The sequence below is a fragment of the Falco naumanni genome, chromosome 1 (genome assembly GCF_017639655.2).
Source record: "Falco naumanni isolate bFalNau1 chromosome 1, bFalNau1.pat, whole genome shotgun sequence".
Classification (NCBI taxonomy): Eukaryota; Metazoa; Chordata; class Aves; order Falconiformes; family Falconidae; genus Falco; species Falco naumanni.
This window is the reverse complement of record NC_054054.1, coordinates 104,292,780-104,306,927: the sequence shown is the minus strand read 5'-3', so window position 1 is coordinate 104,306,927 and position 14,148 is coordinate 104,292,780. Positions and strand designations below refer to the sequence as shown.

General features: G+C 49.1%; 1 protein-coding gene across 5 annotated transcripts in view; it reads right to left on the bottom strand.

The window, feature by feature from the left end:
* Window positions 1-10,809: 10,809 nt before the first annotated feature.
* ZZEF1 (zinc finger ZZ-type and EF-hand domain containing 1) overlaps window positions 10,810-14,148 on the bottom strand; it is a 60,699-nt gene continuing 57,360 nt past the window's right edge. For 4 of the 5 annotated variants that reach the window (XM_040613778.1, XM_040613804.1, XM_040613789.1 and 1 more), the window contains exon 55: window positions 10,810-13,950. In XM_040613778.1, coding sequence (XP_040469712.1) covers window positions 13,876-13,950 — 75 coding nt within the window. In that variant the 3' untranslated portion in view covers window positions 10,810-13,875. The remainder of the gene's footprint in view (window positions 13,951-14,148) is intronic. The other variant, XR_005830756.1, reaches the window with a different exon arrangement.

Genomic DNA, 14,148 nt, shown 5'->3' with positions numbered 1-14,148 from the left:
TGACCGCATGGGTCCTAAAATCCTCCCTGAGGTCCCTTGCTGGAGGCTGGGTCCTGGCCCCCAGTGCCCACCACCCCCCAGCCTCCCCTAGGCTTTGCATCCCAAAAACCTGCACAAAGAACCAGAGGGCTAGAAAACCTACTCGCCGGGAGAGCTGGAAACGAGAATGGGAGATGTGGGGTGGGAGGCGATGCTGGACCCACTGGAAGCAGAGGGAGAGCGCACACAAGGCAGGACCACACATCCCACCCCAGGCAGAGCACCCCCAGGGCTCCCTGCAAAGGGCTTTTAAAGGTGGAAGGGCCCTTGCCAGGGTGTTTAGGCAGGGCTTACCCTTATTCCAGACACCTGAACCAGCTGCCTGCACCTGCCAGCCCGGATTAGCTTCCCCCAGCCCCACGCACAAAGGGACATTTGCACCAAAAGGCCACTTTTCCAGCAGAAAGCTCACGGCCAACGAGCTGCCCGTCCCCGAGCCCCCACCTGGCCCCATGCAAAACCCCCAGCCCTGGGCGAGCTGTGAGCCGGGACCCCCGTGGGGGCTGGTTTCCCCACGGTCGGAGCAGGGGATGGCCTCACTGGCTGGAGGGAATGGCTAAGGAGCTTCCATGGGAACTGGGCAGCACTGTGGGTCACAGACCCCTCCACCGTGACACCCAACCTGTGCATTGCTTGCTGGGGGACAGCCCCAGCACCCCAGCAGGAGGGTTTCTCCAGCACGTCCCCTGGGGAAGGGAGGTTCACACTGCTGAGGAGGGGCTGGAGCTGTGTCATCGCCTCCCCCTTCTCAGCCCCCCAGCTGCAAAGCAGGACAAAAGGGACAGAGCCTCTTGTCACCCACGGGGGCCGGGATGCATCACCACACGCTTTGATGGCAACAGGAAAGATGTTAGGGCTGGAGGTGTCTGGGTGTGCAGGAGCTGAGGGAGATTTTGGGAAGGACAGGCATGATGGGCATCACTGCTGCCCTGGGGGCAGGTGTGGCATCACACATTTTGGGTTGCAAAGCACTTGTGGCCACTTGCTGCGACCCACCGGAGGGCTACGGGGACAGTCACCTCAGTGGGTCTCAAATCCACCTCCCAAAGGAAAACCCCAGCCTGAGGATGGATTTTGCCATGATGTGATGTCCCGTGGATGATTAAGAGCCATTTCTGAGCCCACCGCCTTCCCGGGACCTCTCCCACCCTTCACCTCTCATCTATTGCTCCATGAGAAATACGGCACGTATTCCCACCACGGGCAGGGATGCGACCACACAGCCCTTGCCTGCTCATCTTCCCAACCCTAATTACCCTAATCACTCCCACCCTCTCCAGTGCAGGGTGGATCCTGCAGCAATTCACACACCGGGAAGGACGTTACAGCCTCCACAGAGGGGCAAAACGCACCCAAGAGATGCTTTTGCAATAGGAAAAGAATCGCTTTTCAAATGCAATTTGCTTGATTTATAGGTGCTACCTGTGACGCTCGTTTATTGATGATTTCTAATTGATTTACTCTATTAAGCACCGGCACTGACGGGAGCAGCAGATGCTCCGGGTGGGTTTGAGCACGGCGGTAGGAAGCATCACAGATGGCTCCAGTCTCAGAACCAGGCAGCACGAGTGCCTGACGGACGCCGAGGACTGATTAAAAAAATTATTAAAGGATTTATTAACCCTTGGAGAATTATTGTTCTATGATCTAGCCAGACAAACAGGGATGAGACCTCACTCTGAAATTTCCGAATTGGAAAAAGCCCCAAAACGTCAACGTTCCCAGGGAAAATTAGGGGGAAAAAAAGTCATTCTGCTTTAGCCAAAACATTGTATTTCTGCAAAATCACTTTGTTTTCTTTGTGATTTTTCAAAGCACAGTAACAGAGTGTGATATAAAACAAATTATTTCCAAACAAGAGTAACTTTACAATAAGAAAAATGTAAATATTTGTCCTGACGGAGTGAAAAGGGCTGCTCCAACACTGTCAAGATCTTCCCTCAGCCCTGCTCCCCCACCCAGCATGTTTTGCTTTAGTTTTTATGAGAAATCAACAGTTGGAGAAAGCTTTTGGATTTTCCAATGGAAAAGAGCTGGAGGGACGCTTTTTCTACAAGTTCCGCCAATTAGCGCCTGGCTCCCCAGCCCCACGGCTGCTGTGAATTTTCCATTGCTGGAAATCTTAAATATCAAAGCTGGATGTTTTTCTAAAAGCCAAATCAGGCTGCGGGGCAGGTCAGGAGCCGCTGCCATGCCACACGCTGTGCTCCCTGCAGCCCCCTTCGTTTACAGCCGCATTCAACTGAGCGTGACGGATTTCTCCTGAAATGCCTGTTTTCCACCCAACAGCAGCTTGGTTTTGTCTGCCCGCAGGGTGATGAGCAGCGGGAGAGCCGGACCGTCGCCAAAAGGCTCCAGCTGTTCCGCCTGCCCTTCCCGCTTGCGCATCCCAACGCTGCTCCAGCCCTCCCGCAGCAGCTGCCCAGATGTGCCTGCCCTCCAGATGTGCAGCACTGCTACAGAGCTGGCAGAGGGGATGTGGCTCATGTTATAGCAGATCCAAAATAGCCTGAATTTCAGGCACAATTTGACAGCTGCTGTGCAGTGTTCGGGGTCAGCACACGCATGGGGGGATGCCCAGCGTGAAGCTGGATGAGCTGCAAGACCTTCGTGGTGTTGCTAATCTCAGCCTGGTTTTATGAAGAGTATTAAAGGTCTTGGTTTGGTTTTGTATTTGGTTTTTTTCTTTTTTTTTTTTTGTAATGGTAACACAGGCACCATGTACCAAATACATCGCATTAATCAAAAATACAATTTCCAAGACGTTAAATATTTAGAAGCGATGCCAAAGCTGCAGGACAGTAAATACCAAGAGCACAGAGGTGAAATAAGGAGGAGGTTTGGGTTAATTATTTTATTGCCAGCTTGCACAAAATTAGGGCCAAATGCTGGACACGTGCTCACTGCCCCCAGCCCGCCCCTGCCCCCAGGGCCATCACACCTTCACACCCTGCTGGGGCTGTGTGTCCCTGAGGCTTCTCCCCTCTTTCGGCATCACTTGGGGTCCCAAGGAAAAGGGCTGGAGCTCCGGCACCGTGGGATTAATGTCGCAGGTTAACTGGGGGTGGGTTTTTCTGCCTGGCTCTAGAGGTTTCCCGTGACTCAGCCACGCCGGGGATCGGTGCATGGAGCAGGAAAAGCAAATCCCAGCACCTTGGCCATGCCGAAACAGCAGATCCCACGGCCCCGGTGCCAGGGATAAACTTCAGCTACACCTGGCAGGGGAAGAAATGAAACGCAGGAAGAGAAAAGCAGGATCCTTATGGTCAAGTCACCCCAATAAAAATGAAGATCAGCCCTCAGGCTCAGGGAAATGCTGTTGAAATCCATCCCCATCCTGACCCGGCTGCAGAGGAAACACCTCGCGCAGGGGCAAGGCTTGCAGCCAGGGGAAGAAAATCCCCCGGGGTTGTTCCCTCCGCTGGGTGGATTTCTCTGAGCACACAGCCGCCACAACTCACGCAGGCGGTCGGTTTTCCTTTGCTAAGTGACCCTGAAAGGCAATGCAAACCCTTGGGAAGGCTCCAGGGTCCTACGGGAGAACAAGCCTTCCTCCACTCTGCGCAGCAGCCCTCCCCGGCCAGACCGGGAGCTGGGCACAGGGGGTTGATATCCCAAAAAGCACTAATTTTGGCAAGTTTTATGCGTGGCAGGGGAAAGCAGTCAGTGAGAAAACCCCATGGTATATCTGCAAAGTTCCTGCTGACAGGCTGCGGGGCCATCACCATCCCCAGGAGCCTGCGGTGCCCGGGGACCTCACTGCATCCCCTGCCCCGCTCCATCACGAGCACAATGTTTTAAAGGGTAAAAGCCAGAAAAAAAGCAGTGCCGAAGGGCTCCGGCTGATTTGAGGCTGTTCCCTGCAAAAAACCAGGCTCGGGGGAGCAAGGAGTTTCCTTGATCGGGAAAGGCGACAAGGGCACAGGACCAGGGCAGGGCTTTTCTCAGCTTTTATTGAGGTGGCAGAGAAATCTAATGGCAACAGAAAGGAGCTGGAAAAACAAACAGGTGTGTCCAGTAGCAAAGGGGCCGTAGCTATAGCAATGGGACAGGCCCTGTTGACAAAAGGCTGCACAAAGGACCTTCTCGGGAGATTAAAAGTGGTTTATGAGCTGGCAGAGCTCCCTGGGAAGGTGCCGGGGCCACCACTGCAGCCGTGGGAGGCAACAGCTCAAAAATCAGGATGGGGGATCGTGCCCCGGGCACAGACTTGTGCCTCCAGCATCCCCCGGAGCAAGGGGGGGGGGGGGGCATGGGGTGGTGGCGCACAGGGCTGCTCCCTCACTCCCAGGGGCACAGCTGGGTCCTGGCTCTGCAGCAGGCACCCCAAAGGGATGCTTTATTGGGGGAGGGGGGATCCCCCCAGCTCTGCTTGCCAGGGTGTTGCTTGTCCAGCGTCACTGTTTGCAGTCGCAGCCTGGGGCTTGCAGAGGTGGCCAAAGGCTGGGTGGGGGGAGCGTAGGTGCGATGCCTGGTGCCTGGGCTGGCTGCCACCCTCAAGCCCCCCTTGCTCCCAGCCCAGGTACTTGCAACAGGAGATAGGGAACACCGCTGCCGCGTTGTGCAGCTGCTCCGAAAGCGCTGAGAGCAGTGCCCAAAGCAAAACCATGAACAGCCACAGGTCAGCTCCATACCTGGGCCATCACGCTGCATCCCCAAACAGCTACGAGCCCCTGCCTTGCCTGCCTTCTCCCATGTCCCCTGCAGAAGGAGGTGGGCTTTGGCTCAGCAAAATCCTCCTGGGACATCTGACAAGAAGGCACGGCTAAACCAGGAGTTTGGCTGTGCCACCAGAGGAGAAGAGCCGAGGGCCAAGCCCTGCCTGGAAGGCAGCTGGTGGGATGCAAAACCCAGCCCTTGCCCAGAGACATTCACACTGAGGTCAAGTTTTGCTGCAGATGAGGGCTCCTGAACACTGAACCAAACCACTCAAAAGCTGCAGCTGAGCTGCAACGATCTGTTTGAACTTATCCAAGATTTACCAACAGACTGGCTTGTAATTAAAGCCATGGATCATGACTCCGCATGAAGCCGCCTGATGCCACGTGCACGCGCCTGCAGCTCTTGATGGCCCAGGGCAAGAGAAGCCCAGACCTCACAGGCAAGCAAATTTTCTATTTCAGAGCTAGTGGAGGAGCCTGAGGGGTATTTGAGAGAACAAGCAAGGGGTGATGCCTCTCCCTGTGGGATGTGGCAGCCGAAGGGCTGCCCTGAGCGCAGCAGCTCTCACCACAAGAAGATGCTACACGGGCAACCACAGGAACGCTGCAGGACCTGGTCCCTGAAACAGAAAGGGAGATTGCAGGCAGCTTTAGGGGTGCAACAGGGCTCTGCCGCCTTCCCCTGGGAGCCTCCCAACAGCCCCCTGTAAAGGGTGGTGAAAAATCAGAAGCCAGAAGGCGAGTTAAGAGGCTTACGCCTGTGCAAGCAAAGCCAAAGTCCTGCTCCGTTAGCTCTGGAGAGCTCCAGCCTTGCTAAGCCAGGCGAGGCTCTGTGGCTCTCCAAAATCCTCCAAGGAGAAAAAAAAAAAATCTTAAAAGGAAAAAAAAACCCAAAGGCTGCCTTGGGCAGACGAGGGGCTGCAGCCATCAGCGTGGCGCGTCACTTGTGTGCCGGAGCCACGTCCCAAGGCAGGGAGGAAACTGGCCACGAGCCCAGGTGAGGCCGGCTCTGCCACGCAGGGTGCAGCACCCCGGGGAGAGGCGAGGAGCAGTAGGCTGCTTGCTGGGGGAAACCCAGAGCAGGACATTCCCCCAGGACAGCAAGCTGCTGTGCTCAGGAACCCAGGAGCAGAACGTGAGGGGCCGAGCTGTCCCAGCAGCGACACACGCGGGTTCACAACCCAGCACAGCCCCAGTGCCCAGGCAGGCACCCGGCTCCCCCCGGGATGGTCCCTGCATTGCTGGCACCGCGCACCCGGCACCGCGCACCCAGCACCGCCGGCAGCCGCTCCGGGGGTGGGCAGCCCTGCCAAGGCCATATGCCATGGTTGTCGCCGTACCAAGAACAGGCGCTTCCCGGTCCCTGCGACAGGACATGCTATTCCCAGCTGGTGAGCCTGGCGAGGGCTCAGGATGTGCTTGAGACTACAAGCTGGGAAGTAAATGTGTGATCCTTTTTTTTTTTTGGAGAAAACCCCCCTCAAACAGCAGCAGCTGCTCACCCTGCAGCAGGCGATGCTCCAACAGCTTCCCTGCAACTGTTGCTGGCCCAGGGGGCACGAAGGTGCCTTCAGCATCGGAAAGAAAGCAGGCAACCCCCTCCCCCCAGGGGACTGGAGGAATCTCTCTTGTACCATCTAACACAGGTTTCAGCTGGGAAGAAGCCTTGTGTAGCAGAGCACCGCATCTAATTCCTATAGCACACAGCAAGCTCAGGGCACAGGCAGCAGGAGCTCCCGGACATCGGTCCATGCTCCTCATCCATGGATCCTCCCACTCACCTCTGTGCAGGCTTAATTAAAGAAAAGCTATAACCTCTCAGCAGCAGGCTCTACCCGTTTGACACACTATAAGTGGAAAATTCAGGAGGGATTTGCTTTACTCTCAGAGAGCCTTTGAGTTTCTGGTAAATAAACCCACTATTTTCAGCTCCTTGGCTCCTGCCTCTGCGGGAGGTTTGCCTCCCTTGACTGAATGAGAACGCAGAAGCCGCAGCAGCGAGCAAAGAGCACACCCTCTGACACGCCATCAGCTTTGAAGAAGCTGAGACATCTGCAGAAAAAGAAAAACCCATCAGTGTATTCGAACAAGCGGAGGAAAACACAATTTCTTCAAAGCAGCGCAAGGACAATTAGGGAAGGCAAAGCAATGCCATTTAAAATCCTGCAGTGTATTCAAAACTGACCCCAAGGAGGATGAAACGCCCTTTTCTGTTTAAATATTAACACTCACAGCATGAAGGAACAAAAACATTTTAAAAAGAAGAATACAATTGGCGGGGAGAAAAAAGCCCAACCTGCTACTCCAAGGAACATTATACGCGTGTGTGTGTATGTGTGTGTGTTGGGATTTCTATGAAACCATTGACATTTTTGATTAATGAGTTTTCTGTGGGTGGTTTATGTAAAGGAGAAGGGTAAGAAACGCAGACATGACTTATTCTCAAGCAAGCTGACGAGACTAAAGGCCTCCTGACTCAACACTTCTCCTGACTCAAGAATTCATCTTTTTATTTTCTGCCTTCGCAGACTTTGCTGGATGCAAGAGAAAGCTGTATAATTTGTGAGCTTTGTATCAACAGTGTGCTCTGTTTAGGCTCCAAGGCAACAAAACCAATTTAAAGCCTATCTTGAAACACTTAACTAGAGGTGCTTAAGATAACACCTTAATTCCATATTTAATTTAGTCTAAGATAAGCACAGTGATGAACTGAAGCCCAAATAAATGTCTAGCCATGTACACATATTGAAGACCTCCTATTATAGATGTCATACCACAGGAGATGAGTTATTAGAGAGACAAAAATCTGTACAGGATGCGTTTAGTGTTTTTAAAAAAGTATAAAATCATGAGGGGAAGCATTTCCTGTAATTCTTCAGGCATCTCTCACCCAGAAACTCAGACTGAGCTTCAACAGCCCACGGCTGATGGCAGTGCTGGCGCCATGCTAAAAATCACCCCACCTGTAAAGCCCTCCCAGGGCAATGCTCAGCAGCCGTCCAACAGCACAGAAATAACTGTCACGTAGTTTAAGGATATTCACTGGGTTGGGTCTGGCTAAGAACTCATGGGGAATATATTTAAATAATTACCAAAACCCGCCACGCATCACTTGGCCTTTTCTCACCTGGTTTCTGACGTGGCCACACTCCTGACGCAGCAGCAAGGCCACCAGATGAGCAGAAGCAGCAGCTCCTTCGGAGTCCAATAAGGGGGTTTGTTGGCTCCTAGAAATTTTATGTGGTTGAGGAGGTTAAAACCTTTGGGTGCCTGGAAGGCAGCAATGTGAAAGCTGTGCTCCCAGCACACAGGTGGGTTAACGGCCAGGGGAATGACTCTTTACAAAGAGCTTAAGAAGAATTTTGCATGTCAGCTGTTAGGCACAAAGTGGTATGGAGTGATGTTTAGCACCGACCTTACCAACACCTCCTGGCAGAGAGCAACCCCCATCTGGGAGGGACAAGGGGCTGCCTTCAGAGTCCCCTCCACATCCCAAAGGAAAAGCCGCACGGCTCGTCCTGGCCAAGCGAAGGAGCCAGAAAACACAGCTTCTGTGGGCAACTTGCAGCAAGGCACAGAGCTGCACTACAGCAGGTCGCAAGAGACGACTGAAGATGTACGAATAGGCACTGGGCAGAGCCATCAGAGAATACAATTAAGCTCACTGCAATTAGCCAAACCCCAGTTTTTTGCAGGCAGGGACTGGGAACGCTCGTGGAGAGGAGGGGGCATTCACTGCCTGACATGGTCTGCACCGTGCATATGAAATGGAGCATCTCATCGCACTCACTCATGTGCAGGTAGCAAAATGGCTTGGAGTAAGCGTGTTTGATGATACAGGTGCTAGGAAATGCTAACAAAGTGCTTTGGAAATAATCCTGCGAGGGAAGGTACCACTAACAACAAGTATTTGCAGGCACTTTTAATTTTGCATTTCTTCAGTTTTCGTAAAACTGACCTTTTTCCATGCAATGCAAGCCTAAATATTTGTTATTTGCATTGCAAATGTAAAAAAAAAAAATGCACTAAGATTTATGAAAAGTCAGAGTAAAGTGGGGAATGGAAGCAAGAAACCAGCTTAAAAAAAAAATAAAATCGTTTGTTGTCAGAAAAGCATTAGTAAGAGAAACACCCCAGCAAACTGCCTAACATTCAGGTGGAAAGACCGTGTCTCCAAGACAGTCCTGTTATCCTTTCTCCACTTTTTTTCCCCATGTTCCCTAAATCCAAACATTCTTAGCCCTTGAGTATAAAAATAACAAATCTCTAAATGCTGAGGACCACTACAAAACTGGCTTGAGATTTCCATCTGTCAGGAATGCTTGTTCTGTGTTTCCAGTTGGAGGAAATGAAGTTTTGGGTTGTTTTTTTTAAAGTGTTTATTCCTGCTCAGACTACATACCCATTTACGAGCCCCACCACAACGCTGCAGCCAGGGTTTCAGCTGGGTACCAGCTTTTTATTCTTGTGTTTGCTTCGGTAAAAATCAGGAAAGATTTCTGCAGAATAGACCCGATTCAATTAGACCTGGCCATCATGGAAAGAATGAGCTTTAATCTTACTTCCTTCACCTCTTACTTAATTCCTTCCCTGTTCACAGTGGACTTCTCTCTTATTCATCCGAATCGGAACTGACGACTTTGCTTTAAATTCAGAGGTGGGCCAGGCTTCTGTTTCCCCCTACGAAGCCCAGCACAGTTCCTGTTTTTTCAGGCCATTTTACCAACACACATTCTTTGTTCCAGTCATTATCCAGCCTGACCTCCTACAGGCTAACTGGCCAAGTGCTGAAAAGCATCGTCTTTACATAGATTAATCTATTTTCCAACATTCTCGTTGCTTTATCTAAAGATCAGCTCATGCTTCAGACAGGCTCCCATGGCTGTAGTTGCTGCTTGTGCCCTGAAAACAAAGTATGATGCTTGTGCTGGTGGTTTCCCCGCTCACTTTTGGTGGCGAGAAAGTGTATTGATCATTCCAAAGGGAAAGGAGAAGTATCAAACCAGAGATTACTGGGTCTTGCTCTGCTCCCATTGTGACCAGACCTTCCAGCAGGCCACCTTCACGGGTTTGCAGATGGTGGGTCCAGATTGAAAACAGTACAAAAGGGCATGTCTTGTCCTCCTGCTGCAAAGGGACAAGCCCCCCTGGAAATGTTACAGCTGAGCCAGGCTGTGAAAACTCAAGACATTTGGGCCAGTTTTGTTTTAAACAGTGTAGCCTTCTCCTAAAAGCAGGTTATATAAAAAAAAAAGTGTCACCTGCTTTACAGGTTAACTTGCAGCCACAATCTGATCTCTTGGAAGAAAACCAGTATTAACTAACTTGATCTGAAAAACAGTGGTTCCCAACCATTACGGTTGTAACTGCTGACCCATTCCGATGCCTGGGATCACACCACATTTACTAACAGATTAAACCCAATTTTTCAGATTTATCGCCAGCTGAAACCTCCCACCTGGCTGTCTCAGGGAATGGCTCCCACTCTCCCAGAACTTCACAATCATACCATTGATTTGTATTTCAGAAAATTACCTAATTAGACCATTCTCTGAGCATGTAGAGCCAGTGGAAACAACTTACAGCTTCATGCAAATACAGAAAGATGTCAACTTCCTCATATGCCCCTGAACAACCCATTCCTTGAGCCAAACCCAAGGTAACTAAGCTTTTAAACTAAGCCCACCGGACTAGGTAGGTACAAGCATTATCACTGATAAACTCCACTAATTAGAATCAAAAGACACTAAGAGAAATCTCCATTTTACATGGGTCATCTGGGCCCCCCCCGACGTGTTTCAGGTCTGAAAGTAAACAAATAAGAAGCACTTAAACCAATGGGTATCCATGGGAAAACTTCATTTTTAGGATAAGGCCACTGAAATGTAAACAGCAGGGCTGGAATTTAAGAGAGGACTCCAGAAGTATGTACCCTGCATAGTTCCATACCTTCTCAGATCCATACTAACCACAGGAGGAAAAGCGGGTTTGGTTACAGGCACTGAAATGAAGATTCATAAGAAAAAAACCCCTGGATCTCACTGGAAAATCAAGCATTTAGCATTCGGTGAGGAGAGGAGGAAAAAGCAAACAAAAAACAGACACTGTGTTGTACTTTTTTGTTTTTATAGAATTTTTACAATATATTTCTCTTCATTTGCATATTTTACCCACATCTGTAGCTTTCTTTTTACATGTTGAACTGAACTGGAATAAATCTAAAGGTCTGATATATTTTAAACAACTGATAAAAATTGCAAAGTAGTAAACCCGTAAGAAAAGAAATTATAAAACTCTCTTTTTTAAGTGTTTAATGAAAGCAAGTCAAATGTGTCGTTAGGAACAATATGGTTTTAAACACATCATAGGTGATTCAGGCAGGACAACTTTTTTTTTTTATGTTAGGCACATTTTTTTTCAGCATACCTGTTTTCCAGACAGTTTTATACTATTTAATAATATCATCCGCATCCACTTGGAACCACCGCAGAATTTTCAAAATGTGATTGATCATGAGTATTCATTATTGGTATTCTCTTCCTCTTTCTTTAAAACTATCAGAAGAAAAAAAAAATAATAATCAGTGTTTCTTGTCTCTTAAAAAATCCGTAATGAATGATTTGAGTTGTAAGGCAGCAACAGATTCAGTGTCAACTCAGGTCACAGTCCTTCAGTTCCATCTAGTGGGTAGAAATTATAATTAGTGGACACTGTTCCTAGACAGTCCCTTCAGGACAAGGTGACTGACTCACAAGGCCAGTTTCTGCTGGTAGAGTAAGTGAAATGGTACACCTAGTAAGGAACACTGGCCACTCCTGTGTCATCCTTGCAGCCTCTTGTCTTCATACAGAAAGCAAAAAGACAGTCCAACGGGAAAAAAAAAATCGTATTGTAGAGCCATGACAGCGTCTATGAATGGTTTATTTACAGTCTTCATCCCTGATGTGAAAAAAAGAAAACAAACCTTCTTTGACTAGGACAGGCAGATCTCAGCAGCATGCCACATGCCTTTGCAAATCAGCCCATTGCATATCCTCGACTGCTTAGCCACGGCTTCACACCGAGGCAGCGAACAGAAAGTCCTACTGCTCAAGAAGAGCAATTTCAAAACGCTCACCTGTCCCATCGACACGACTCCCTAAAGCAGTCTTAAGAATGTCTCATCGTGGTGGAGCAGCTCCCTGCTCCCAGAATCTGTCCACGCTACTGGAAAGTGTGAAACAGTTGGTTCCTCTGGGCGCTCTCACCCCCCCTGCAGCGAGACTGCAAACTCCGACGTGTTACTGGGATGCGGGAACAAAACGATCCATGTGTTAAGGATACGCCACAGCTTCGTTAAAGACATGCCACAGCTTGGATAAATCCCTTCCCATCGTGACCTCATTCAGGAAGGAAGCAGGGCTTTAACCTCGCAGCACACTCCAGGAGGGGGTTCAGAGCCCCACCTCTCCGCCTCCTTTCAGTCTTCGATAAATTGTACGTTTTTCCTGAATTCTGGCATTCCCATTTGCTAAGAGGACCACTCCATTCCTGAAGGCGACAGCTTCAGCATAGTGCTGCTTGGTCTTCACTTTTAAGTCTTTCAGGCAGAATAAGCACGTCCTGATTCAACCTCATCCCCTGCAGAAGCCATTCACTTGGTACTCAGCTGGCTGAACAGAAGTCAAAACACCTTTAACTACAGCACTAGAGGCCATAAAAAAAAAAAAAAGGGGATGTATTACTGCACGTTTCCCTCTCAGAGAGAGACTGGACCACCCTTAAAAGTTTCTGCCCCAGCTGATAGAGACCATCAATTCAGAGGTCAGTCAGCCCCCAAGGCAGTGCTCCCGCGCATGGTGCACGTTGCTGTTTAGGCATGACTCACTTTTTGGACAAGCATGGTCAAAAAGCATATGCCCTTCTGACAGAGCCACTGCCCTTTGACAACCTGCCGTCGATTACTACTGAAGCTTTTCATTGCCTTTTTTTCATATCCTGATGTTGAGGTGAGGAAGAGAAGAAAATAATCAGCATAAAAAGTGCTCTGAAATCATATTTGACAAGGCCAGCTCTATATACTGTATAACGGTATACAAAATACACCCCCAAATTCTTCTATGTTCTTTCTGACTCTTTGGAAAGGGAATAACCAGCGTAGTTGAACAGGAAGAAAGCCAATTTATTTCAGCATGGAAAGTCTGCAATTTACTCCATGATCACCAAGAGTAATGCAGTTATTGCTCTATAAGACTGGATCGATCATTAACCCCCACCCTGAGTGCTGGGAGTCCAGGTTCCCAACATTGCCAAGAAGGACCTCCTAAGCCACTAGCATTGAAATAATTAAAAGAAAAAAGCCTCATGAATGATGTCTTGTAAAGGTGTGATCATTGAGAAACAGGTGAGTTCCTCGGTTCTTCATATTACCGCTGCTTTTTGAACAGGGGCCAGCCTTTGCCCTCTGCACTAGAATAATGTACTAGCTAGAATGACACACCAGAGGTAAATTAAGGTAAGAATAGATGATTCTGCTGATTGAATCAGACCAGGAGAAACATTTAACATCTTGCAGGAGGATGCTCTGAAACTGGAATCCTTTAACTGCTATGTGAATCACCCAGAATTTGTCTTACAACCTGCAGTTCAGTAAGAATTAAAGTCCTTTCCCTTGGGTAGTAGGCTTCAAAGCAAACATGACAGGATTCAAGTGCGGACCATTTCTGCACCAGCCCACCAGATTTGGGTTTGCCTATTTCACTTCAACGATACAGAATAGACACTGCTGATGGCATCACTCAGAGTTCAGCAGTATTTTCAAAGCTGTCACATTCCATCAATCAAGTTTCCTTGGGAGCAGATGATAGCAATGCAGGGGCCTTCCATGCTCATACTTCAGCTACCTTCTTTCTTTTGCTTCCTCTGAATAAAAAAAAAAGTATTGTTCTGTTTACTCTAACATGCTACAATATGTGCATACATAACTGTAGGCGATGCGTGAGTTACTTCAAGATGTGCTTTTTCATTGAAGTGCGCTTTTACTTTTACAAATTCTACATCAAGGTGGAAGGAAGGAAGGCTGCAGAGTGCTCATACACTGAAGCTGAAGGAACTTTTCCTGAACGGAGTTACGATGTTTGTTCCAATGTCCTATGGACAAACTACTCTATCCCATGCACTCCGGCCTGAGCCAGTATTAAACATTCCAGAAACTTGTTGATTTGTTCGGATAGTTAATGGCAAGGCTGATAGCAGCAATGTTTTTCAGGGCCTGGAGGAGAGAAGGAAAAACAAAAGTCTCGTCAAAGATTCTCCTCAATCCAAAACTGCAAAGAAATCCTTGTATGAAATGAAACAGAAAGAGATAAATAACCAGCCTGTTTCCACCTGGTTAACTAATTGTCATGCATCCAGGCAGTTTCAGCCAGGCAACTGCATTTCCAGGGGGTTGAAAGACCAGCCCCCTTCC